Source organism: Cnephaeus nilssonii (assembly GCF_951640355.1).
Source record: "Cnephaeus nilssonii genome assembly, chromosome: 5".
Lineage (NCBI taxonomy): Eukaryota > Metazoa > Chordata > Mammalia > Chiroptera > Vespertilionidae > Cnephaeus > Cnephaeus nilssonii.
This window is the reverse complement of record NC_137076.1, coordinates 48,490,264-48,515,361: the sequence shown is the minus strand read 5'-3', so window position 1 is coordinate 48,515,361 and position 25,098 is coordinate 48,490,264. Positions and strand designations below refer to the sequence as shown.

At 38.8% G+C, this 25,098-nt stretch overlaps 1 protein-coding gene across 1 annotated transcript in view; it reads left to right on the top strand.

The window, feature by feature from the left end:
- Positions 1-444: 444 nt before the first annotated feature.
- The window catches only part of MARCHF1 (membrane associated ring-CH-type finger 1), a gene marked incomplete at its 5' end in the record, with an annotated part of 368,775 nt that continues 344,121 nt past the window's right edge, over positions 445-25,098 (top strand). Inside the window, 1 exon segment of the mRNA XM_079772716.1 lies at positions 445-543. Coding sequence (XP_079628842.1) covers positions 445-543 — 99 coding nt within the window.

Here is a 25,098-nt window from a genome sequence, read left to right as displayed (position 1 = left end):
TGCAAGTGTGGGCGTCTGTGCCATTAAAGGAAGCAGTTGCTAATAAGGGCCTGTGAGACCTAGGTTTCCTTGGTTTCCATGACAGTTATTAGGTACCATAGAAATTGAATTGTCTCCCACAATGCTCTTAGGGGGGAGGGGGTGCTCCGGTGACAAAGCAGTGCAGTTATGACTTGCAGTAAATCATCCTTCTGAGAGACAACATCCCCTCAATTACTTGCCCTTGCATTTATTTTACCAGTAGAGTCCCTTACAGCATGTTTGATGTTCTGGCCAGAGACCCTGGCTTCTGATGCACAGTGTCTCAAACACTATTTTTCCCCTTTTCGTTTAGAGCTGAGCTTGGCAAAGCAAGGATATGAACAATTGTGCAGGTGGGCTACTCAGGGCGAGTGAAGAGATAAGGCATCCAATCAGGGACGGGCAACCTGCAGCCCTGCCAATATGCCCCTCCACCAGATTTCTGTAATCCCAGCACGGGAGACTGCCAGCAATGGGAGAAGTTCAATGGGCAGAAACAAAGAGAAGAACAAGGAAGTCGAGGTAAGAGGAGGTTTGATTTAATAAAATAAGACAGCCAAGCCAACAGTAGCCAATGCTGCTCTTTGCACCACAGGATGCGGCTAAGGCTTAAGAGCCGCTAGGGTCCCGCTCTCAGTATGTAACAGTGGATTGGAAGGAGATCATTTGGAACTAACAGGGACATAGGAAACGTCACAGTCACCTCTATTTTCTGAATGAGGAAAGGACTCAAATCCATAAGGACACTTGCTGCTTGACAGATTAAAAACTTTTGCCTCTTTTTCTAAACAGTGTACACAGTCACTTTGGGGGACTTTTATGGCTTATGGGGGACAACCCAGCTGTCCTGTGGACATTGCTGTTGTCTACTTTCAGACAGTGGGACTGTTGATGTTTGCTAATGTTGCTCACTGCCCACTGCGCTAGAATGTTTGAAAACGACTCTCTTAACGAAGCGACAGAGATACCAGAGATATGACAGCTGTGTCACTGAATACAGAACATGCATTAAGATGACATTTCACTGCCTCATAGGACCTATTGCTCTCCATATACACTCCCAGCACATGCCTGTGTATTACTTTTGTTTGATCTGTTTCATCTTTTTCTTCATGAAAAAGCAGCACTATTGGAAACTTACATGGGCAAGAGAAATATAATATTTAACAGTACATTCAGGCTTTATTTTACAGTTAAATAGAGCAGCTGCTGTTCTAAATTAAATTGCCTGAAAGATCAGATGCTGGGACCTTACTTCAAAGTATTTTAAGAAAATGACTAAGCAGACACAAGGATACTGGGTGAAAATATAAATGTTGTTGTGTTACAAGGGAACTTGAGATAGAATGCCAGATACTGTAATCTTCTTGTCTTTTTAATCTGTTGACAGTCCTCAGGTCTCCTTAACTTTGTAGAAAATGAGCTTTCCTACCTCCTGTCCTATATGTTAATCTTTCACCTAAAGAATAGGTAGTAGGGGGCATAGAAACAAACCAAAACCAAGCAAAACAAACTATTAAAGGCAGTGGAGTGTCAAGATTGACTGAGGAAGAGAATAATAAACTCAAGCACACATTCATTTATAACCTCTTTGTACTTCATTTGAACTGATTTTGAAATGTCATTGGAGCCCTAGCCAGTTTGTTTCAGTGGATAGAGTGTTCGGCCTGAGGACCAAAGGGTCTCAGGTTCAATTCCAGTCAAGGGCACGTACCTCAATTGCAGGCTCCTCCCATTCCTGGCCCTGGTCGGGGGCTGGCAGGAGGCAACTAATCGATGTGCTTCTCTCACATGGATATTTCTCTCTGTCTTTCCCACTCTCTAAAAATCAGTGGAAAAGTATCATCGGGTAATGATTAAAAAAAGAAAAGAAATGTCATTGAAGATTAATGAGATTTTTTTTTTTTAGGAATTACATGGTTTTGTTAGAAAAAATAATTATGTGAAACATGAGCATGAATTTAAAAATGTAAAAGCACGTTGTTACATAGGCAGAGCAGAGTATTTGGTTCTTAAACATTTCTTCTTCCTGGTTATATCAGCAAGTTTTTGGAAACTTCTGAAGATTAATGAGATCTTACTGTGGCTAGAATTTGTATAAAACTTCAGGAGATTTGTCTGACTAATTTAGCTTGACAGATACTTTACTTTAGTAATGCTCTTTCATAGGCACATTACATATTTCTGGAATTTCTAAAATGAAAAATCCTTGTAAAGTCAGGAAACTTACCAGTTTATTATTAATTGAAAATATTCTCTTAAATATTTCTCCTCTTTTAAATGGGATTAAAAAGTAATGGGATTGTTAGAACATCAAAGAGCTGTCTGTTGAGTTTATTGGCATGGGGTGGAGAGTGGAGGACATTGACCACTTTTGAAAATAGGTTTGGAATTGCTAAAAACAGATTTATAAGTTTTATATATTACTCATCATCTAGATCCTTTGAATGCATGTAAGATAATTTTGAAGGAAACGTAATAAGATGACATTGGGTGACAGTTTTGACATCTAGAATGACCAGCATCTGAAAGATGTTTGGAAATGAAAACACTGTTTCATTTCCAGATCCCCCCACCCTCCTTCTGTGGCATATGTCACCGCCAGAAATCTCCTGCTACTGCTGTCTACTTGGTGATGAAAAAGATAAAGGTGGGATGGCTGGCTTGTGTGACTTTTGAAGAAAATCAAACAAACTTGGTTGTTTTCCATGTTAGGAATAATAATGAAATTATTCTACCTCAAAAATAGCCACAATCTTTATTCAGATATTGATGTTAAGCCACATTTTCAGACAGCCTCACAAATATTAAAGAAGTACCTATTTATGAGTAGCTTCATTTCTTTCAGGGGCAAATACACTTTAATATGTCACAGGGTGAATCGGTGGGTACTCTTAAAGGAAAATAACATTAAATATCGGAAAAAGAAAGGAAGCTCCCAGCCTACATGTTATTTTTAATATGAGACATAATTCTGAAAAAGGGAAGCACTTTCCAGGACTCAAATATCTCTTGGTTTTCTATAGGATGGAGTTAAATATTCCTCTTTTTGAAGCATAGTATTAAATCTTATTAAAGAGGTCTCCTGTTTTGAAGAATTAAATAAATAGTCTAAAAGAGTTCTAAATGCCATTTAAGGTGGATAAATTAAACACCATCCACCCTGTGCATTGGAAAGCACGAGGAGTCTGTCAGGACAAGTGGTGACCCTTTGTAAAGGACGGCAGAGCATCTTGTAGACAGATGCACTTTTTCTGATTGAGCAACTGAGACACATCCTCCTTGGAAGTTTTTTCAATGTATTTTACTTGTCTTAAAGTGGTCAGGATAATACATGCACACATAGAGAAAGTGATCCAATTTCAGGATTAAGGATTTGCTAGTTTAAATGTTGAGCAAATTTAATTTGTGCTATTAGAAACTTAGAGGCTCTTGAATATACTAACCTATAAACTTCATATCTAGTTTTTTTTAAAAATAACATAAAGAAAACACGGAACTATTTATTAAGTATTATAACACTCCAAAAAGATCAAAGCTGTAAGAAATAACATTAAAATTTAAAATAATAATAATTCTAACTCCAAGCTTTATAGTGAATATGCATTTGACATTATAATTATTTATGCATTTGCTTAATAACTCCAGAAGTGAAAAATTCAAAAGAGCATATCATACCAGTTTGGAGATAGTTGGGATTAATGCTTAGGTGAAGTATGCAGATTTATCTTCTTGAGACATCAGCTACAGAGGTTGTTCGGACAGTTAAAAGACAGTGCTTCAGACTTGCATTCCAGAGACAAGATTTTATTAGCACAACTCAATTATTAGATGATCTATCTCTTGTGAAGTTGATAGACTAATCAGAGTTTTTAAAGATTTATATATAATGCAGCTGGTCAAATGTATTAATTTATACCCGGAGATAATATTTCTTAGTGATGGAATGCTCAAGAAAAGTTCAAAAAAGGAAATTAGTAACCAGACTTTTCTTTGTAGCATGAAATCAATGAGGGAAATGAAATGGTTTGGTGTAGAGATATTATTATTAACCTACACCTTGGGAAAGCCACAACATTGGGAAAACCATGGAGGAAAATGGCTCCGTAAAGAGGTTCGTAGCTCTAGCTCTAGATATCTCCAGATTTCTCCTTCTCTAGTTGAGTACATAGACTGATCAGTTTAGCTTCTTTAAATCTCATTTGCATACTTTTCTAAATGGGCCACTTTGCTTCTGTTTATCCATTTCCCTTCTTTTTTTGGGATATATTACCACATATTAGGCTACAATGAAATTCACATTGGAGATTCAGGCATGTAAAACCTGTCTCTTACAAGACTAGTCAAATTCCTAGAACTTTCGAGGTAACTTAATTTCACACTCTGTAACTGGAAATTCTGATTGTGTAAATTTAAATATTTAGTCAACCTTTAGCACATATTCCTTATAGCACTCTGGGATTTATAAGCAAGTGTTTCTGAAGCCCACTGTATTTCAAATGTAGAGCTGAACTATGGATCCAGTCAAGGGTGTTGCTACCACTTCATTCATTGCATGTTGCCCTACACTGTCAGCACAGAGCTGGGAGTTAGACAATGGGAGTCACACCAGAGAAGAAAAGAGGCCATGAGCCCTTGCTTTCTACCCTTTCCTCATTCACAAACTGACCTTGCATGCCAACCAGGCTTTAGAAGATTTTTTTGTGGGTGGGGGGAAGGGCAGAGAAGGAGTTTATATGTATATTTTTCCTTTAATGACTTCATGATATTTCTTTACTTCAGTTGTTCCTCTTCTTTTCCAAAAAGAATGTTAACTCTCCTTCCCTTTTTCTGGGATATCCCTTTCGAGGTCTTCTGCGTCTTTCCAATGATAGCCCATCGGGCCACCTTTCCTTACAGTAGCTGCTGGTCTGTTAATTGGCAGTCCTTTCATGAGCATCAGCGATTTGAAAAAGATGGTTCTTTGATATATATCCTTCATTTTAAGCACAGTGGATAAATTAAAGATTAACTCTACTTTTTAATAGAAAATCATAAAAACTAAATAACACATTGAATCTCGGGGCCAGAGCCTCCTAATTTGAGATTAGACAATCTAATTTCAGATCTATGTGTTTCTTTACAATTAAGGTGCTATAACCTTTTCACATTTCTTAAGCTTATAGAATCAAAGTATCTCAAAATGAGAAAGTCCCTTAAGAATTTTTTATCTTAATTCCACAATTAAAACCCATAGAGAATAAGTAACCTGCCAATGTCATACCACTACTTAGTGGTAAAGTTGGGATAAAAACACAGGCCTTCTAACTGCCAGTCTAGTGATCTTTCTGTTGTTATTGCATTTGGTAAGTTTCTCCCTCCCCCCACCCCCAAGGAACAGAATTACAATCCCCAAACTTAAAAAGGCTATATAACCCTCAAAACTGCTAACCTCTCAATGGGGGGAGTTTGGATTTCTTGTTGTTATCTGCCCATGAGTGGAATATAAAATGGCTAGATATAAAATGGCTTCTATTTATAGAGTATAACTAGAATTAATTTCATTAAAACTTAGAGAATAAGTTAAAATTAAATAATGGACAAAACCATTTAGGGAGAAAACTGGACTAAGTAAGAGTCAAGATAGCTGAAATGGAGTCATGGTTTCACCAAAGCCTTTTCACCTTGAGAAAGTCCCCTAACTTCTCCAGCTTGTCCCTTAAAGAAAAAAAGTGTGTTTACTAGTGAATGTAGAAAAGAACCATATTTACTACTATATCTCACCTCAAAAATATGCGCGTTTTATTTTCATCTGTTATTCCTTTAGCATAATCATGTGGTCGTGCTCCACTCTGGGTATACAATGACTGTGATTGTCTTCAAAGGCACACAGTAGGTCCTTCAATGACACTTTCATTCCATGTCATTTTGTTGTAACATTGATGAGAACACATGTTTATGTCAATAAGCCTATGATGAAATTGGTTTTATCATATGTCACTTCACTTGAAGTCACAGAACCTATCGAGGATGTTAAGTGAAGACTTACTGTATTTGGCTCAGACAGCATAGAGCTGAGTAGTGAGGACTCACTTTCGTGGACATCCATTGTCTCTTCTGTGCATCATTCATTCTTCCTTCTGGTAACAGTCTCAGAGAACCAGCCCTGCCCATTCTCAGCCATGTTTTTCAGGGTGAGCCTTGGTTTGTTTAAATCAGTCAGTATATCATAGTAATTGGCTCAGGAATGGATACATTACTCCATCAAAATCAATGACACATGTTGAACCTTTTGGACTTTTGGGGAAGAGAAGCCTTTGGTCCTAGAAACCTTTAGAACAGACTTGCTCTCTTCTTCTGGATGGTTTGTGTGAGGCCATGAGTCCGGATCTGGATATTGTAAAGGAAAACGTTGGAGCTTCAGGGGAACCAAATATGCTTTTTATGCTGAAGTTGACTTGGAAATAGGACAAAGAAAGAGAAAATAAGTTCTGAATGATATTGGCTGAGCCACTTGATCAGCCTTTGCTTGAAACCAACCCTTGTCAAAACCAAACAACTTTGCAATGAAGCAATTAAATATATTCTTTATTGTTTAAGTCATTTTTTTGAATTTTATAATACTTACAACATAGCAGAGCTCTAAATGATTCTCTTTTGCCAGAGTGTATTTACAATAGTTCCCTGCAGTGTTACCTGTGCAACGACTCTTCGGAGATTGAAAATAGCTGGGATTCAGATAAAGCAATCACAAACATTCATGTATGAATAACCTTTTTACATTTACCCAGAATGCTCTGTATTAATAAAATAAAATACATCTTTAGCAGGTGTGAATCTGACCTATAGAGGGAATGCTAGGGGGTAGAAAGGCTAATTCTCTTTTTCATTGCTCCAGAAGAGCGATTTCCAATGACTCTCCGGAGTCTAAATTGAGTATTAGAGTCCCATGTGCTTAGAGTGAATTCCACTGAGTCTGCTAATAGCATTAAAATACTTTCATATAATGAAAACCAGCAAATTTCCATATTACTATTGGCTTTCAGCAATGAAATTAGCATAATTCACTTTAATTTTTCTTGTTTAAAACAGATGTTGTGGCTAATTGCTTTAGTAAGTAAGACTGAATAACACATTTATTGGCTATTAAATGAAAACAATTAGTAATTGCTAGTACACCCTGATCGGTATTTTTTAAAATTGTGGGCTCACTTAGGCAGACACATTGTTAAAACTACTCTCCTGGTGTGGGCTTTTAAAAAATTATTATGTATTCATGTGTGATTTAATACGACTCAGTGTGATCATCATGTTTGAAAGGTAGTTGAACAAAAATCGTGATGTGGAAGCGTCTAGGAGCATGGGAGGAGCAGATGTAGCTACACATGTTTTATTAATCAGGATTTTTAGAACTTGCTGATTAGCGAACATTTGCCTCAGTTCTTTGCAGCACAAAGGGAGCTGACAATACCAACATGGATTTAGAATCGCTCATTTGAAGTTCCGCTGAAGTGGGATCATAGTCTGAGTGTTGCTTTCCCTCAGCTCATGCTTCCAAATATCACTCTGAGCCTCTTGCAGCAGCCTTCATAACCTTCAGGGGAGGATGAGAAATGACGTCTATTCGATACTCATTCTCTTTCCTGTCTCTGCAACCCTGTTAAATAATTGAAATAGGTGTGACATGAGGCTAGAACTGGTGATAAGACTTTGCTGTTAAGCGAGAGAAAAGGACAGAGTGCTCCAGAGTGCTGGGTGTCTGGCTTTTGGCTTTTGGCCTCTCACTTTTCACACTGATTATCCCATTCATCAAACTGTGCAAATCTAGATATGAAAGGCAAAGAAGACAGTTGCAATGGAATCTCTTTCGCCTGACCACTGCCAAAGAATACACCTTCTCTAATACAAAGGAACACTTTGAATTCTTTAGGATTTGTACTTTTGATGTCAACATCAAAAAGCAAATTTCTTAGGAAAAAAAGTTTGGCACCAGGAAGTCATTGGACATGCAATGCTGCAGGGCAAAGAAAAGCTCTGTGTGAAACACAGAGTGAACAAAACATTCGTTAAGTGAGGCACCAGCTCCGTGTTTTCACAAATGTTCAGTTGGATTTTTTGTTTGTTTGTTTTTACAAATAGTAATTCTTCCTACTTGTAAACCTAAACAGCTTTACTCCCAAACAAGTTCCATACAGCAGTGTATGGCTATGAATGCTTTCTGGCTGAAAGTGTATTAATTTGTACAGATTTAGATCTATAACCCAGTTTTATTTTCCGTGTTTATTCAAAATTCACTTTCATAAACTTAGAAAATAGGAGATTTGTTATTGTAAACTTTATAAAGCTTTACAAATTTAAATTCCAGCAATAAGTTTTATTTTAGTCTAAAACTATTTTCTATATAACCATTTACTGTGAAACAACTACTGCAGTTCATTCAAGTTTTGGAAGAAGTGATTTCTGTAAGCAGTCATTTACACAGTGAAGATTTCGCCTTTGCCTATCCATGCTACCATCTGACTCAGGCATTCAGCTTGCTGTCCAATCCTATATAATCCTATATAATAAAGAGGTAACATGCAAATTTACCCTCACACCCTTGCATCACAAGATGGCTGCCCCCATGTCATCACAAGATGGCTGCCCCCCACAGCAGGGGAGGGCAGTTGGGGGCAACCAGGCCTGCAGGGGAGGGCAATTGGGGGTGATCGGGCTGGCAGGGGAGGGCAGTTGGGGGCGTCCAGGCCTGCAGGGAGGGCAGTTGGGGGTGACCGAGCCAGCAGCGGAGCGGTTAGATGTCAATCAGGCCAGCAGAGGAGCAGTTCGGGGCAATCAGGCAGCCAAGCAGGCAAGTGGTTAGGAGCCAACTGTCCTGGATTGTGAGAGGGATGTCCGATTTCCGGTTTAGGCCTGAGGCAGTTGGACATCCCCCGAGGGGTCCCAGATTGGAGAGGGTGCAGTCTGGGCTGAGGGACACCCCCCCTCCCAGTGCATGAATTTCATGCACTGGGCCTCTAGAGTGAGTATAATAGAAACTTCATGCTTTCGATTTAGAAGGAATCTCTTGCTTGTTATATGACTGTCTATGTTGAGAAAACAAAGTGGGGCAGTTAAAAGCATGTGTCTGGAGGAAGAATAATTAGGTACAAATCTGAGCTTTGCTATTTCTTAGCTGAGGGAACTTGGTAAGCTTAGTTAATGTTTCTGTGCCACAGTGTCATTATGTGTAAAATAGTGACAAATTTGAGGACTATCTCATAAAGTTGTGAGAATTAAAATAAATTGATACTTCAAGTGCTAGGAGATTCATTGAGACAAAATAAACACCATTAAGTGATGGATAAATAAAAGTGCTAAAGGAATTAATTCTCTATGTTGACTATATTTTTATCAACATATTTTATTTATAATGAACATGATTAAGTAATAGCTTCATTAATGATGAAGTGATGAAATATTTATGGTTGCATGGCATCATTGATTGAGCTTTTTATAATAATAATGATAAAAATCCTATATAATAAAAGGCTAATATGCAAATTGTTCCCTCGACCAGGAGTTTGACCAGGGAGCGGGGCCAGCCAGCCAATCACCCATGGCTCCTCCCCCTGGCTGGCCCCACCTCTGATTGCCTCCTGCCCCCAATCGTCCCCCCACCAATTGGGTGCAAGGCAGGCCAGACCCCAACCGTGCATGAATTCTTGCACTGGGCCACTAGTCCTAGCTAATAATAGACAAATATGCAAATTGACCACACCTCCGACACACCCACAAGCCACGCCCACAAGCCACGCCCACCATGCCATCAGAGCGAGTATGCAAATTAACCCAAACCAAGATGGCTACAGCCACAGAGAGCAAGGTTTCCTAGGTAACAGAGGAAGCTAAGCTTTCCACCTGCCCTGGCCAGGCCTAAGCCTCCACTCAAGCTACAAAGTTTCAATTATAGAAGGTAAACAAATTCAAACAAACGGCGGCAGAATGGAGCTTGAGAGAGCAGGCCAGGGTTGCCGCCGGCAACAGGGGAAGCAAAGCTTTCTGCACACCCTGGCCAGGCCCATCTGCTTAAGGCAACAAAGTTTCAATTATAACCCCAACACAAATGGCTGCTGGCGGAGGGAGCCCCAGGCTTGGCTCTGCTCCAGGCTACAAAGTTTCAATTGTAGAAAGAAAATAAATTCCAGATACCAGGGCCTCCGCTTGGGTTGCCAGGGGGTGTGGCCGGCCTGCAAACCACCACAGGCCCTTCGCTCAGGCCGCCCCACACCCCAAGGGAACCCCACTCTGATCCGGGATGCCCTTCAGGGCAAACCAGCTGGCCCCCACCCCTGTACCAGGCCTCTATCCTATCTAATAAAAGAGTAATATGCAGATTGATCATCACTGCAACACACAATATAGCTGCCCCTATGTGGTCAAAGATCCTGCCCCCATGTGGACACAAGATGGCCACCACAAGATGGCCAGCAGGAGAGGGCAGTTGGGAGGCACCCGGCCTGCAGGGGAGGGCAGTTGAGAGGGACCAAGCCTGCAAGGGAGGGCAGTTGGAGGTGATCAACCCTGCAGGAGAGGGCAGTTAGGGGTGACCAGGCCGGCAGAGGAGGGAAGTTGGGGGCAAACAGGCTGGCAGCAGAGTGGTTAGGGGGTGATCAGGCTGGCAGGCAGAAGTGGTTAGGGGCAATCAGGAAGGCAGGCAGGCAAGCAGTTGGGAGCCAGCAGTCCTGGATTGTGAGAGGGATATCCAACTGCCCAGTTAGGCCCGATCTGGGATTGGGCCTAAACGGGCAGTCGGACATCCCTCGAGGGGTCCCAGATTGGAGAGGGTACAGGCTGGGCAGAGGGACAACCCCCCTCCGTGCACGAATTTCGTGCACTGGGCCTCTAGTAATGAAAATAAAAAGCTAACTAATTACTATTTGAAGTTTACAAACACTTTGACCTCTACAGGGATAGACCATGTCTTAGATAAGTGAAACCTAACCTTATGACTTTTCTTTGCTATCTGAACCTCAATCCCACAGCGGCTGAACCAAGAATTTTCTAGAGTTACAAATTTGTAGAGAAATATGTCATCTTTCACTTCTATTCCATTAACACATTGCCAAGTTTTCTTTACTTACACTAATGTTTTTCAACATTTCATGGACTTTAAAATTTTTACAGTGTAAATATCTTACTTTGATCATTCTTTAACTTCATCTTTATGATGGCAATGTTCTTAATTGCCTTTTGTTTACCAACTTATTAGGTATTATAAAGAACAGGTTATGCTATGCAAAACTAAAATAGCCAATGATACTGAATAGGAAAGGTTGTTGAAAGTTTACATGCACAGGGTGATTTTGTGAATATTTGAGTACTTACAAAAATAGTATTTTTTTTCCATTTTTCTAAATCAAATAAAATTTTTAACACAATAACATTGCGCTGAACAGCTTTTACATTATCTTCAACTGCACATGATGGCTTTATTATAACTGTTGAACTTAAGCATTTACCTGAGGTACTGTCTTGGTTCAATTTGGCATGAGTTGCGCTGTGAAAAGTTTTCTTTGGCTCCTCTTTGGGGATATCAGAGCTTGTACTCTCAATTAAATTGCTTAGACAGTAGGAATGCCTAAGAACAAGCCACTGCACTGAATTTGAATTGGGATACCAGAATATGGAGACTAAGGAATTTATTTACATGGGCTGGATAACAGTATAGATGATATTTAATAGGGATCAGTCACTCTGCCTTTGTATAATGTCAACAGGGATGTGACAGTTTTCTCCCCGGTGTTTAAAGCTGTAGAAATCCTAGGTTTGGTAGCCCTGAATGTGGATGGCTAAATTTCAGCTATTAATTGGGCTTTCCTCTTTCCCTGAAATATTTATATATACATTTGTGGTTATTAGCATGAACAGATAATCTCTCTGCCCAACCTGTTAAATGGATATGCTATGAAGATAAAGGCAGCTTTGACCTAATCCTGACACTAAACTCATACACAGAGTATATATTTCATATTTACAATCATCATTATTATTCTAGCTAATAATTATTGAATACATACAACAGGAATTGTCTTATGTTCTTTTTATGATAACTTATAAGTTCTCTATGAGATTGTATTACAGTTGCTATTTCTGTGTAATAAACTACCCCCAAACTTAATGGGTTAAAGCTATCATTTATGCCCTAGCTGGTTTGTCTCAGTGGATAGAGCATCAGCCTGAGGACTGCAGGGTCTCAGGTTCAATTACAGTCAAGAGCACATGCCCAGTTTGCTGGCTTGAACCCCAATAGGGAGTGTGCATGAGACAGCCAATGATTTTTTCTCATCATCGATGTCTCTCTCCCTCTTTCTTTCTCTCTGAAATCAATAAAAATATATTTTTAAAAAAAGAGAAGGCCAATTATAAAAGTACTAGTCTGAAAGCCAGCAGGCTTGAGACCCCCAAATAACCAATTTTTTACGTTGAGTCTGAAGACAGGAAAAGACCTATGCCCCAGCTCAAGTGATCAGTCAGGAGGAAGGAGGAGTTCTTTCTTACTCAGCCTTTTGTCCTATTCAGCTTTTGGATTGGATGGAGGCCACCCACATTAAGGAGGGCAGTCTGCTTTATTTAGTCTAATGACCCAAATGTTAATTTTATCTAGAAACACCTTCACACACACATTCAGAATAATGTTTGGCCCAGTGTCTGGCATGCTGTGTCCTAGTCAAGTTGACACATAAAATTAATCATCACAGGGTCCTTCTAGCTTCTGCCTGCTCCCTGCTCCCAAAGCCAAGGCACAAGTTTTGGGTTTTTACGGTAGCACCTTTCTTCCGGGCACCATGTGTCTGCAATAGTTATTATTGCTATATAACAAATTATTTCAAAAGTTAGGGGCTTAAAACCAACAGTTTATGCTCATGAATTCTGTGGGTTGAAATTCAGACATTCTAGCTGGGCTGGGGCATAGCCGTGGAGCAGAATTCCCTGCTACATGAGGCCTGTGGCCTCTGCCGGGAAGATTCGAAGGTTGGAGAGAGGAACTCAACAGTTGGGAGCTGGAATAATCTGATGGTTTGTTCACTGTCTTTTCCAGTATATGGATTAGGATGACTTCAAGAGTAAGCCTGCTAACTGGAGCACCACACATTGACCTTTTGTGCCCCTTGCTTTCTTCACAGCCTGATAATCTTGGGGTAGCCAAGTTTCTCAAATTGAGGCTCAGGGCTTCAAAAGCAAGTGTTCCAACAATCAAGGCAGAGGGTGCATCCCCTTTGATGACCAGGTCTTAGAAGTCATGCAGCATTATTCTCACTGGACTCTATCAGTTGAAACAGTCACAGCTCAATTCATTCAAAAGGTGTTGCACCCTAACCGGTTTGGCTCAGTGGATAAAGCGTCGGCCTGCGGACTCAAGGGTCCCAGGTTTGATTCTGGTCAAGGGCATGTACCTTGGTTGCGGGCACATACCCAGTAGGGAGTGTGCAGGAGGCAGCTGATCAATATTTCTCTCTCATCGATGTTTCTAACTCTCTATCACTCTCCTTTCCTCTCTGTAAAAAATCAATAAAATATATATTTTTTAAAAAGGTGTTGCAGACCCTATCTCGTGAAGCAATTCATGTTCGATAACATGTTTAAAACCACCACAATGGACACTGTCATTATCTTCATTTTATAGTTTGGGAAATATGGACTCAGAAAGGTATGGTACTTTTTCCAAGAATACACATGTAATAAGAGGCAAAGCCAGACTGTAAACCCAGGAAGTCTGACTCCAGAGGTCATGTTAAAACCACTAAATTACCTTACTTTTTCCCATTGTGCCACACAGAAGGTATGTTTTAGCATCTAGACCTTCTAGAGCAGGGTCCTCAAACTACGGCCCGCGGGCCACATGCGGGTGTTTTTGCCATTTTGTTTTTTACTTCAAAATAAGATATGTGCAGGGTGCATAGGAATTTGTTCATAGTTTTTTTTTAAACTATAGTCCAGCCCTCCAACTGTCTGAGGGACAGTGAACTGGCCCCCTGTTTAAAAAGTTTGAGGACCCCTGTTCTAGAGGAAGACTTACTTCCATTAAAAATTGTTAATTTAGCCCCGCCAGCATGGCTCAGTGTTTGAGCATCGACCTATGAACCAGGAGGTTACGATTCAATTCTCAGTCAGGGCACATGCCTGGGTTGCAGGTTTGATCCCTGGTGTGGGGTGTGCAGGAGGCAGGCAATCAATGATTCTCTCTCATCAGTAATGTTTCTGTATCTCCCTCTCCCTTCCTTTCTGAAATCAATAAAAGTATATTTTTAAAAATAGTTCATTTATTCAACAAACTTTTAGTAATGCCAATAATAGTCAAACACTGGCCTGAGTTCTAAGGATACAGTGGTGAACAAGAGGGACATGGTCTTTCTTAATGCAACATAAAGTCTAGTTTCTCATTATCTTTCTCAGAACCTTTATGTTATTTCTTGCAATAGATCCTTGTCATTTTTTTAATGTGAAGATTTATTTTTCCTAGGGGGTTTAGTCTATGTGACTAGCGTGGATCAATTACAGTAATGACTCCTGTTTATTTTTGTCTCCCTATATTCTAGGCCTTTGGTACTATCTCCTAACAATGTTTCTGGACTTGGCAAAATGCGACTTTTTTTTTGTCAATTGGGGTGAAGGTAAAACTATGCAAACTGAGCCTTGAAAAATACTTGTGCATTAGCATTTGCCCTCTTGCTTTTCTTACAAAGTGGTTAAAGCCAAAGTAGCCATTGGAAGATGAGAGAAATGTAGCCCAGTTACCCCCATGGCCCCCAGGCAACAGATACTACACATGAGTGGGACGATCTGAGACCAATCTGTCTCCAGCTGACTGCAGATGTATGGAAAAGCTAGTTGAGATCATCTGAGTCTAATCCAGGTCCAAATAACAACTTCACAGAATTATAAGCTAAATAAATGGGTATTGTTTTAAATGTTGCGGTTGTTTGCTATGCTGCTCCAGTGATCTTCTTTAAAATAATGCTCATATTTTCTGATCTAGAGACTTTACACTTGATAAATATGTACAGCTTGTTCTGATAGTCTCTGAAGAGGTTAAATGCAGATTTAATGCTTGCCACACTATTTTTTGAAGGATATGACAATCTATTTTAATACCACATTTACATATAGAAATCATCTTTCCCATTGCTAGATTGGTTAATTTCAGCTGCTAAATTAACTTTACAACCATAACAGTGACACTGATCGTGACTAATTCTGATTCTTCTAAATCAAGCCCCTTAGATTTTTATACCTAATAGAGCTCTTCAAAACATATATTGAAGACTTTTTTGGTCCAAATATGTCTTATATGTAAATAAAACTAATACTTAAAAGTAGAGGGTACTTTAAAATTTTTATTGTTGACAGCACTGCAGATGTTCCCCATTCCTCCCTTTGCTCCCCTCTACCTAACTCCTGCCCTACCCCAGGCCTTCATCACATTGTTGTCTGTGTCCATAGGCTATGCATATATGCATAAAAGTTTTAAAAATTGAACAATCCCAAATGCAAACTACAAAATCCTTTTGACAGGGTTCTTTCCTTTGGCTAACTTATATTTCATTCTTTTTATATTATTTTGAATGACAATACAAAAGGTATGCATACTACTTAAAAGTATAGTATTGTGTTTGGAAGGCTCAATAATGTTAGACAATTTCTTAGGACACTGAGTCTTCTCATCTATCCTCTAGACTTTTAAATACAGTAGTTGTCAAATATATCTTACCATGGAGGACATATTCTTTAAAAACACATGGGCAAAGACTATTCTAAGTCTTTTTAATATATTTTTTATTGTTGATAGTATTACAGATGCCTTGTATCCCCCCCTTCTCCCTGTCCTCCCAATCCCTACCCCCCTGCCCAGGTCTTCACTACCTTATTGACTGTGTCCATGGGTTATGCATATAAATATATCAGTTCTTGTCCTAAGTCTTTTTTTTTTAAGATATATTTTATTGATTTTTTACAGAGAGGAAGGGAGAGGGTTAGAGAGTTAGAAACATCGATGAAAGAGAAACTTTAATCAGCTGCCTCCTGCACACCCCCTACTGGGGATGTGCCCACAACCAAGGTACATGCCCTTGACCGGAATCGAACCTGGGACCCTTCAGTCCGCAGGCCGATGCACTATCCACTGAGCCAAACTGGTTAGGGCCTTGTCCTAAGTATTTACTTGGCTCAGTCAATCATCCCCTGGCTTTCTTATTTCTTTTATTTAGTCTTAGTTTCTTACGCTCTACCCAAGTTCCACCTCCATGCTTACTTAGCCACACATTAAGCCTCACTTTTATAGTGTGCCAACCTCCATTCCTGCTCCCTTTTCACCTGTAAGCATTCCTTATGGAGAGACATTCCCTCCACTAGCTTTGGTTCTGTAGAACCTTCAACAATAGGGCTAATCTGAGTGACACATCTAATATGATAAGCTTGAACTTGTCCATTTGTACAACATTACAATGAAGTTGTACGTAATAAACTTGATGTAGACATGGAGCATTAATGGGTCTCTGTAATCAATCATTATTTTCAAGACAGTAAAAACAGCGATTCAAACATAATATAACTTTACAAACTAGGAGTCTTGTCCCAAACAAGTATTTTTAAGACACCTACCAGGTAGTTAACACCATGAAGATATGTCATTAATATGCCTTGAGGTTGATTAAGTTTGGGCCTTGGATTCCAAACTCTGTCTTTTTCAGGCACACAGGCCTTTGAATGTGTGAGATCTACTGAGTCCCTGCTCTGTTCTAATTGTCTTCCTGCCTTCCTCATTGCCAAGTGTTACTTTGGAAAGGGGGTTTAATGGAAAAAAAAATGTGTCATTGAGTATAAATCCTCTTTTTATTTACTGGTTACCCAAGTCAGATTATTTTGAGATTGAGTTTGTTGCCATTCTCCTCAATTCTTCCCCCAAATGTGTTAGGAACTGAAAAATTTCAGTATTTTGAACAGTATCATTTCCTCCACCATTCCATATTTCCACTCTAATCTACATATTTGTGTTGAGTGATAAATGCATTGATTAAAAAGCTACAGTGAATCAAATTTAAGAAAAATTAGATCATAGAAAAATGCAGCATAAAGCATATATTTCTGTTTCATGTCATTTGTTTTGATCTTTTGCTCATCCAGATGGATTATAACATATGCCAGTTTGATCACTAAAGATAAATAATGGAAGGATGAACTTCCAGTCTGAGTGAAATCATTTTAACTTTTACATCAAATCTAGTTCCCTGTAAAAGCAAACTATGTTAAATTAAATATTCCTCTTGTCTTGTCATGTACCTACTTTACATTCAGGAATCCGTTCCTCAGGCATCATTATTTTCCCCCTAAAATCTATCATTACCCTGCCAGTGATCTCTTTGAACCCATTTAAAGCATCTTTGTTTAGCACAGAATTTGCTTTAACTGTAGAAAATGCCAAAGGCCACAACAAATTTCATGATGCTTACTTGGAATGGTACTCTTGGATATGGAGCTTAGGGCAATATATGAACATGCAAATAGTTTACCACATGTGCGTTTGAGGAGGGGAAATGTGATCCCTGTTCCTCTAGAGCAGTGGTTCTAAACCTTTCTAATGCCGCGACCCTTTAATACAGTTCTTCATGTTGTGGTGACCCCCGACCATAAAATTATTTTCGTTGCTACTTCATAACTGTAATTTTGCTACTGTTAATGAATCATAATGTAAATATCTGTGTTTTCCGATCATCTTAGGCGACCCTGCTAGCGGTTCTCAACCTGTGGGTCACGACCTTCCCCACTGGGTCTCTGCTGAAAGCAAATCCCAGCCACGTGCCTGTGTCTAGGGGCAATGTCTAGCTGCTTCTCCTAAATGAGTGCAAAAATCCAGGCTATTCTAGAATCTCTAAGTCCCATAGACCAAGCACACCACAGCACCACTTGTCTCTCCACTTTACACAGGCCAGGGGGAGCAATTAAGGTTAGCCCTTCTAATTAATGCAGAGTGTTAGACTCAGAGAATTTGGATAAACAGTTCTTGAGCCAGGAAGTCTAAGGAGAGTCTAGGAAGTCTTTTTATTTTGTTGCATTTTATTTTGCAGGACTGATTTCATTTCAGAGCTGTTTGTTGGATGAGGAGCAGTTGGAAGAGAAGTGGTGCTGAGAGAGGGGATGATTGCCAAATGTTAGGATTTGGGTGTGTGCATCTACAGTCTCTGGCTTTTCTTGAGTGCAAATAGTATAGTGTGCCCGCTGGGAAGGAAGCCCCAGAACTGTAGGGGAGCAGAAAGCGTGTATTCAGTGCTTGGCGTTGAAGGAGCTCAGGAAATGCTGGTGAGGTGTAGTGGTGTTTTTAATTAATGCTCTTTGTATGCATAAAGTGCTATAAATATGATTTGATAACAGTAATATATGGAAAATGATCAACATTTTCCAGTATTTTAGAGAAAAACATAATACAGTATGGCAGTTGTCTTTGCAATAAATAGTTAAACATATTTCCAAATGTTGAATTTGAAAATTGCTCAGGTAGATATTTTCGTTTTCCTCTTCCTTTATTTATTTTTGTCCTATTTACATAACAGGAGTGTCTTTAAGTAAATGTTAAAAATAAATGCCTTCCAACAAACAAAACAAGACTTTTTATTTTTCCTGGGTACATACGGAGCATGTATATAAGGCACAGTGAGTAGGGTCCAAGGAGCCTGTAAGAGGCTGTTAGCAAATAAAGGATGCTCGTGAAGATGGATACAAGGAGTTTTGAATTTGATGCTGTGACTAGTAAAGACTTGTAGCAAACAAATATTTACAACATCCAATACTTGTTCCTGGGATGAAAGACATTTCCAACCATGTACGGGGGACTCTTATGAATGCTTAATGGATATGCTATCAAGTAGAAACTTACTGAGACCTGTCCAGGAATGATCACTGTGTTGGTTCATTTTATGTGTCAAATTGGATGATATTGTTAAATGAGATTAACATTTAAATTAGTTAGTATAGTGTGCCCAGGTGGGAAGGAAGCCCTGGATCTGTAGGAGAGCAGAAAGCATTTATTCATTGCTTATTAAACTAGTAAACAGATTGTTCTTATAATATGGGTGGGTCTTATTCATTAAGTTGAAGGCTTGATCAGAACAAAAAGTCCAGACTCCATCAGGAGAAAATTCTGCAGTAGACTGATTTGAACTTCATCTGCACTGTCAGCTTTCTTGGATGTCTGCCCGCTGTACACTCTGAAGATTTTGGACTTCCCAGCCTTCATAAATTGCACAAGCCAATTCTTTATAATAAATCTCTTTATATGTACAGGGTGGGGTAAAAGTTGGTTTTCAGTTGTGAGTATACAAAACAGTTTATTCTTGTATTTTTTTTTTATTATTGCATTATTTTCCATAGGAACAAGTGTAAACCTACTTTTGCCTCACCTTGTATATTTTTGTACTGTATTTTATATATATATATATATATATATATATATATATATATATATATATCCCATAATATATATAATATACACTGAATGGCCAGATTATTATGACCACCCCATCAATACTTCGTTGGGCCACCTTTTGCCTTCAATACTGCGGCAATTCTTCTTGGCATTGACTCCACGAGATGTTGAAAGGTGATGCGAGGAATCTGACACCATGCCTGATGAATAGCACTGTCCAGTTCTGTGAGATTTGATGGTTGTGGAACCAGCTGCCTGATGGCTCTTTTAACTTTGTCCCACAAATGCTCAATGGGATTGAGATCTGGTAATTGTGGGGGCCACCTAAGCAAAGTAAAGTCTCCCTCATGTTCTTAAAACCATTCCTGCACAATATGAGCACCGTGGCATGACACATTTTCTTATTGGAAGAAGCCATCACCATTGGGATACGCCATCAACATGATAGGATGAACTTGATCAGCAACGATACTTAGGTATGTTGTGCTGTTCAGATGTTGTTCCACACGAATTAAAGGGCCCAAATCATGCCAGGAAAACATTCCCCAAACCATAACATTGCCCCCACCAGCTTGAAGGGTTGTACTCATGCATGTGGGGTGCATGCTTTCATGCTGTTTCCGCGAAATTCTCACTCTGCCATCTGCATGATGCAACTGGAAACGTGATTCATCGGACCACATGACTTTTTTCCAATGCTCGACTGTCCAAAACTTGTGTTCCTGAGCGAATTGGAGATGTTTTATCTTGGTAACTGCAGACAGCAAAGGTGTTCGAAGAGGCCTTCGGCTTCCATATCCCATACGATGCAGTGTGGCCACTCAGTGTATATCTTCCATTGGTTTGTTTCTCTGGAGAACCCTGGCTAATACTACTGCCAGTAGCCTTTGAAAGTTTCTCTTGGTTGGCACTAGCTGAAAGAAGGAATGGAGACCTAGAGAACTAGCTGGGTGACAATCAGAAAGTGAGAGAGCAGGAAAAACATTGACAGCTGTGGCTTGAAACATTGGTCTTGTAATGTTTTGATTTGGCTAGTTATGCAAATTTCAAAAGTGATTTGCCTCTCTTAAAACATGTCTTCAAAGTTAAAAATAATTGGACCACAAGGAGTGCAGTAGCATAGTGAGATTAAGTATTGACTACTGTTCACTTATATCCCCCCTTTCCTACTGCTGCTTATTGCTCCTGACTGATCTCTATCAAGACGCAGGTTTGACTCTGTCAACACGTTAACTTAGTGAAAGATAATCTGACAATATCACTCCCCTCCGTAAGGGACTTTGATTACTTCCCACGGCCTTATTTGTAAATCTAATTTTCTTGTCATGGCACACAAGGTCTCTTAACAATCTGATTGCAAAAGACATTTCTCCTTCCAGGTCTACCTAGGGTCCTTTCACTTTCTGATTGCTGTGGTCTTATTGATCTACTCATCGCTGCCTGAATATACAATTAATTAATGCTGGTATTGTCCCCTGTCCCTTGGATGTTCTTTTTCTGTTCTTTGGTGGTTGAATTTCTAGGCCAAACTAAAAATAGGGAACTCAACTGTCAGATATTTTCCATTCCATAGAATCAGAAACATCCCTGTCTTTTAGCCATCAGAGCACTTTTTTTTACATGTCTGTGATCAGAACATCACACTAGTTTTTAGTAGATTTTGCCTCATCCAAGTCTGATTCTCCTGTGGAGCTCTAGGTAGACAAACCTGGTCGGAAACTCAATGATGCTTCTTGGTAGCTGTGCAACACTGGGAAGTTACCTCCTCACTGGGACCCAGTTTCCTCCTCTGTAAAATTGTGAAAATAATAGGACTATTAGGAAAATTAAGTGTTTAATTCATCAAAGTATTTATAATGGTGCCTTGAATATAGAAAAATTTCTAAAATATTAGCTTCATTTAACTATTGTTTCTTAAAGAAATATTAATAGAAGTGTGTCATTAGTTATTCTTTATCATTATCATCCTTACAATTACTGAGTTCACATTTATTTTTGAATGGTGAACATAAATGTCATACAGATGTTCATTATGTTTATCGATATAAGAATTGCTTTGGTCATTAGGCTTAAGCACTGGGAAATTGGATGCTCAGTTTTCATTCCATTTATTAGGTAAAGAAATACAGCCTATAGTTATGAAAAGCATGCTTTATGCCCTAAAGCTGTTTTCCCAAATGGCTGAGAATTTAAATTACCCAATTAAAATGAAATAATATTTCCCATTTATGCAAAATAACTATGTTTATAAAGACAACACATTATGAACACTGGAAGCACCAATTTATAAATGGTGTAAGTATACATTTTTGTCTTAGTGTAATATAGCAAATGTTAGTACAATTATGTATAAATTTAACCTCTGAAATGTTAGTAATCTCAACTCTTTGAAACAAAATCAATATAACTTTGCATGAGCTATATGTGTAGCATTCACTGTTAATAATAACAGTCTCAAATGCCAAATATATTTAAATTTTATATTTTTGTGTTATTTATCAAGTCAAACATCTCTCATTTTCAGATATATAACAAATTATACTCAAACTTATGACAATCACAAGTGAGAGTATGCCCTTTCCCGTATAGAGGTAATGCACACATTACTAAGTTTCAAATATAGGACCTATTGGGTGAGTCTACCACCATCTGCATTACATTTGCAACTCGAGTAACAAATCATACTCAGTGTTATGGTTCTCAGATACCCAAATCTGTCCCTTTGGGGATATTTGACATAGAGCCACTTGGTTTCAATATACAGTTAAAGTATTTTTAAGTTAATAGTGCAAATATTTCATTGCTGTTTTAGAGGTGAACATGTCAGCTGTTGGGATAAAAATGTCATATTCAGTAGGAGTGAAGCCACGAAAGATATGGGCCTGGGGTCTTAATGCTGCTATTTGGCAGTGAAAGTCCTGGATGGGCTGAACACCCTTTATCATACATTGGAAAGACTGAGGATTAGAGGGGAACCATGATCCTTAGCGAGGTCAAACTTGTGGATCCTGTGGACAGGAAACCCACAGAAATGGAATGGAGATTCACTGAGACAGACAGGAGAGCAATAGCAGTCTTCACACAATCAGGAAGAATTGTCCCAAAACCTAAATTTCCCAGAGCTAATGGTATAGTCCCTGAAACAATGATTGATCAGTGGAAGATGCTCTAAAAAGAACCTATATGCTCCATCTAAAGATGCTGGAAGTGAAGGTGATAGAGGCAGTAGGGTTTCAGGGGACCAGAAACACAAGAAGGTCTATTGGCATTGAGCCTGGAGAGAGCAGTTTCTCCCCTCCTTGTCTTAGCCTTGGGGTCTGGCACCACCTCTTCAGATGCCAATAAAGAGCCATGAGTCCAAAAAGATATAAAAATTGTAATTAAATTTTAAGCTTGCAACTTTTATTCTTGACACCTTTTTGAGTGATAAGGCAAATATCCCTATCAATGTTTATAGGAGTGGGGGAGAGAGAGAGCTAGGTAGAAGGCAGAATGATAACAGTTTTATTTTGTTGTTTTGTTTTGTTTTATTTTATTTTATTTTATTTTTGTGGTAACTTTACAGCATTTTAAAGTTATAAACTCTGTGTTTAAACATCTCTCCCTAAAGAAGCCTGAGGTGTATGACAACCTAGATATGACTCTTCTAATATAAGGTACTAGAAAACTCTCTTTGTAAAACTATGAATTCAAACAAATAACTTAATCAAAATAAAATTATAATTTGATTTAGAATTTTACTAAGTCATTGCTTTCAAAGAGAGCAATGCAACCTAGTCACAAGGAGCCCAGACTCTCAAGTCCGACTGCCCAGGTCCAGTTGCACTGACATACTCTCTGTGGCTCAGTTTTCTAATCTGCAAAATGGGAATGCTGAACATAATAGTCTCTACCACTTAATCAAGAGGATTCAATGAGTTCATGCATGTAAAGTACTTAGAATAGTATATGTCCAACGCAGTGGCAAGTCTCTGCCCTAAGATACCATTCTCTAATAAGAGAGACCTTTTTCACATTTGAATGGAGTGCTTAGAATCTCCATCATTTGAAACAAAATCTCATCCTACCCACTTGTCTTCTATTAGTCTGTAAGTATCTGATCTGAGATGCTGTGATTGATTCCTATTCATTATTTTTCCCCCCAATTTCAGTTAACATGGGGACTTGCTTAATAAATGTTCTTTGACACCTATATATTTGGAACCACTCAAAAATCTAATGTTAATGTTCTAATTCTTTTTTATTCTCAGACATAATTCTTAAACTTGTATATAATCCTTGCCATGTAACACCATAGCAGAACTATCAGTAATTCACACTTTAGGTTGATTTTTATTTAATTTTACCTAAAAACAGTTGGGTACCAGCTATATATGTCAGAAACTGTATTGCTGGGCACTGATGATGCAAGAATAATACTACAATAAGCATAATCTCTGTCCTGGATGAGCTCAAAATTGATCATTTAATTGAACTGTTTTATGACTCAGTGATTTCACTTCTGGGTATACAGTATATATGAAGAAATCCAAAACACTAATTTGAAAGAATATATGCACTCCTAGTTTACTGCAAATTATTTACAATAGTCAAGATATGGAAGCAACCCAAATACCTGTCAATAGATGGGTGGATAAAAAAAATGTGGTACATATACACACTGGAATATTACTCAGCCATAAAAAGAATGAAATCTTACCATTTGCAACAGCGTGGATGGACCTGGAGGATATTATGCTAAATAAGATGTCAGTCAGAGAAAGACAAATACTGTATGATTTTACTTATATGTGAAATCTAAAGAACAAAATAAACAAACAAAATAGAAACAGATTCATAGATATTTAAAAAATGGACTTATGGTTGCCAAAGGGGAGGAGGGTTGGGGGACTGGGTACGAAAGGTGAAGGGACTGAGAAGTACAGATTGGTAGTTACAAAATACTCATGGGGATGTAAAGTACAGCATTGGGAATATAGTCAATAATATTAGAATAACAATGTATGGTGCCAGGTGGGTACTGGAAATACTTTGTAAAGTATATGATTGTCTAACTACTATGCTATACACCTGAACTAATACACGATAATATTGAATGTAAAATTTAATTGAAAAATAAAATTTCAAAATTGATCATCTAAATGCAACATTTTTGGATCAAAACTACTGAGGCCATGGAAATTTTTGGTATGTTCTATATGTTTTGAGGAAGTCATATCCATGAAGGACTTTACGTTGAGTGGCTCTGGGAAGGCAGATATGAATCCAAAGTCACTGCCCATGGATAGGGTTATAGGAAAGGGGAATCAAGAAGGAGAGAAACTACAGATGAGAATGTGAAAAGCATAATAGAAAACAATTATTTTTGCATGGTTTGTAATTATTGTAGACTAATAGTCCTAGAAAAGAGCGTTGGGGATTATTTTAACCCGTACATTCTCACAATGTTGTCCTGGACTTGTAGCATCACCATCACTTGGCAACTTGTGGGAAATGAAATTCTTGGGCCATATTTCAGGCCTTCTGAATCAGAAACGCTGGTGGATGGAGTCCAGCAATCTGGTCTTCACAAGCCCTGTAGGTGGAACCTCTGTCAAAAACTAAGCCAGACTGTATGTGGATAATTATTCAAGTTCACTGCC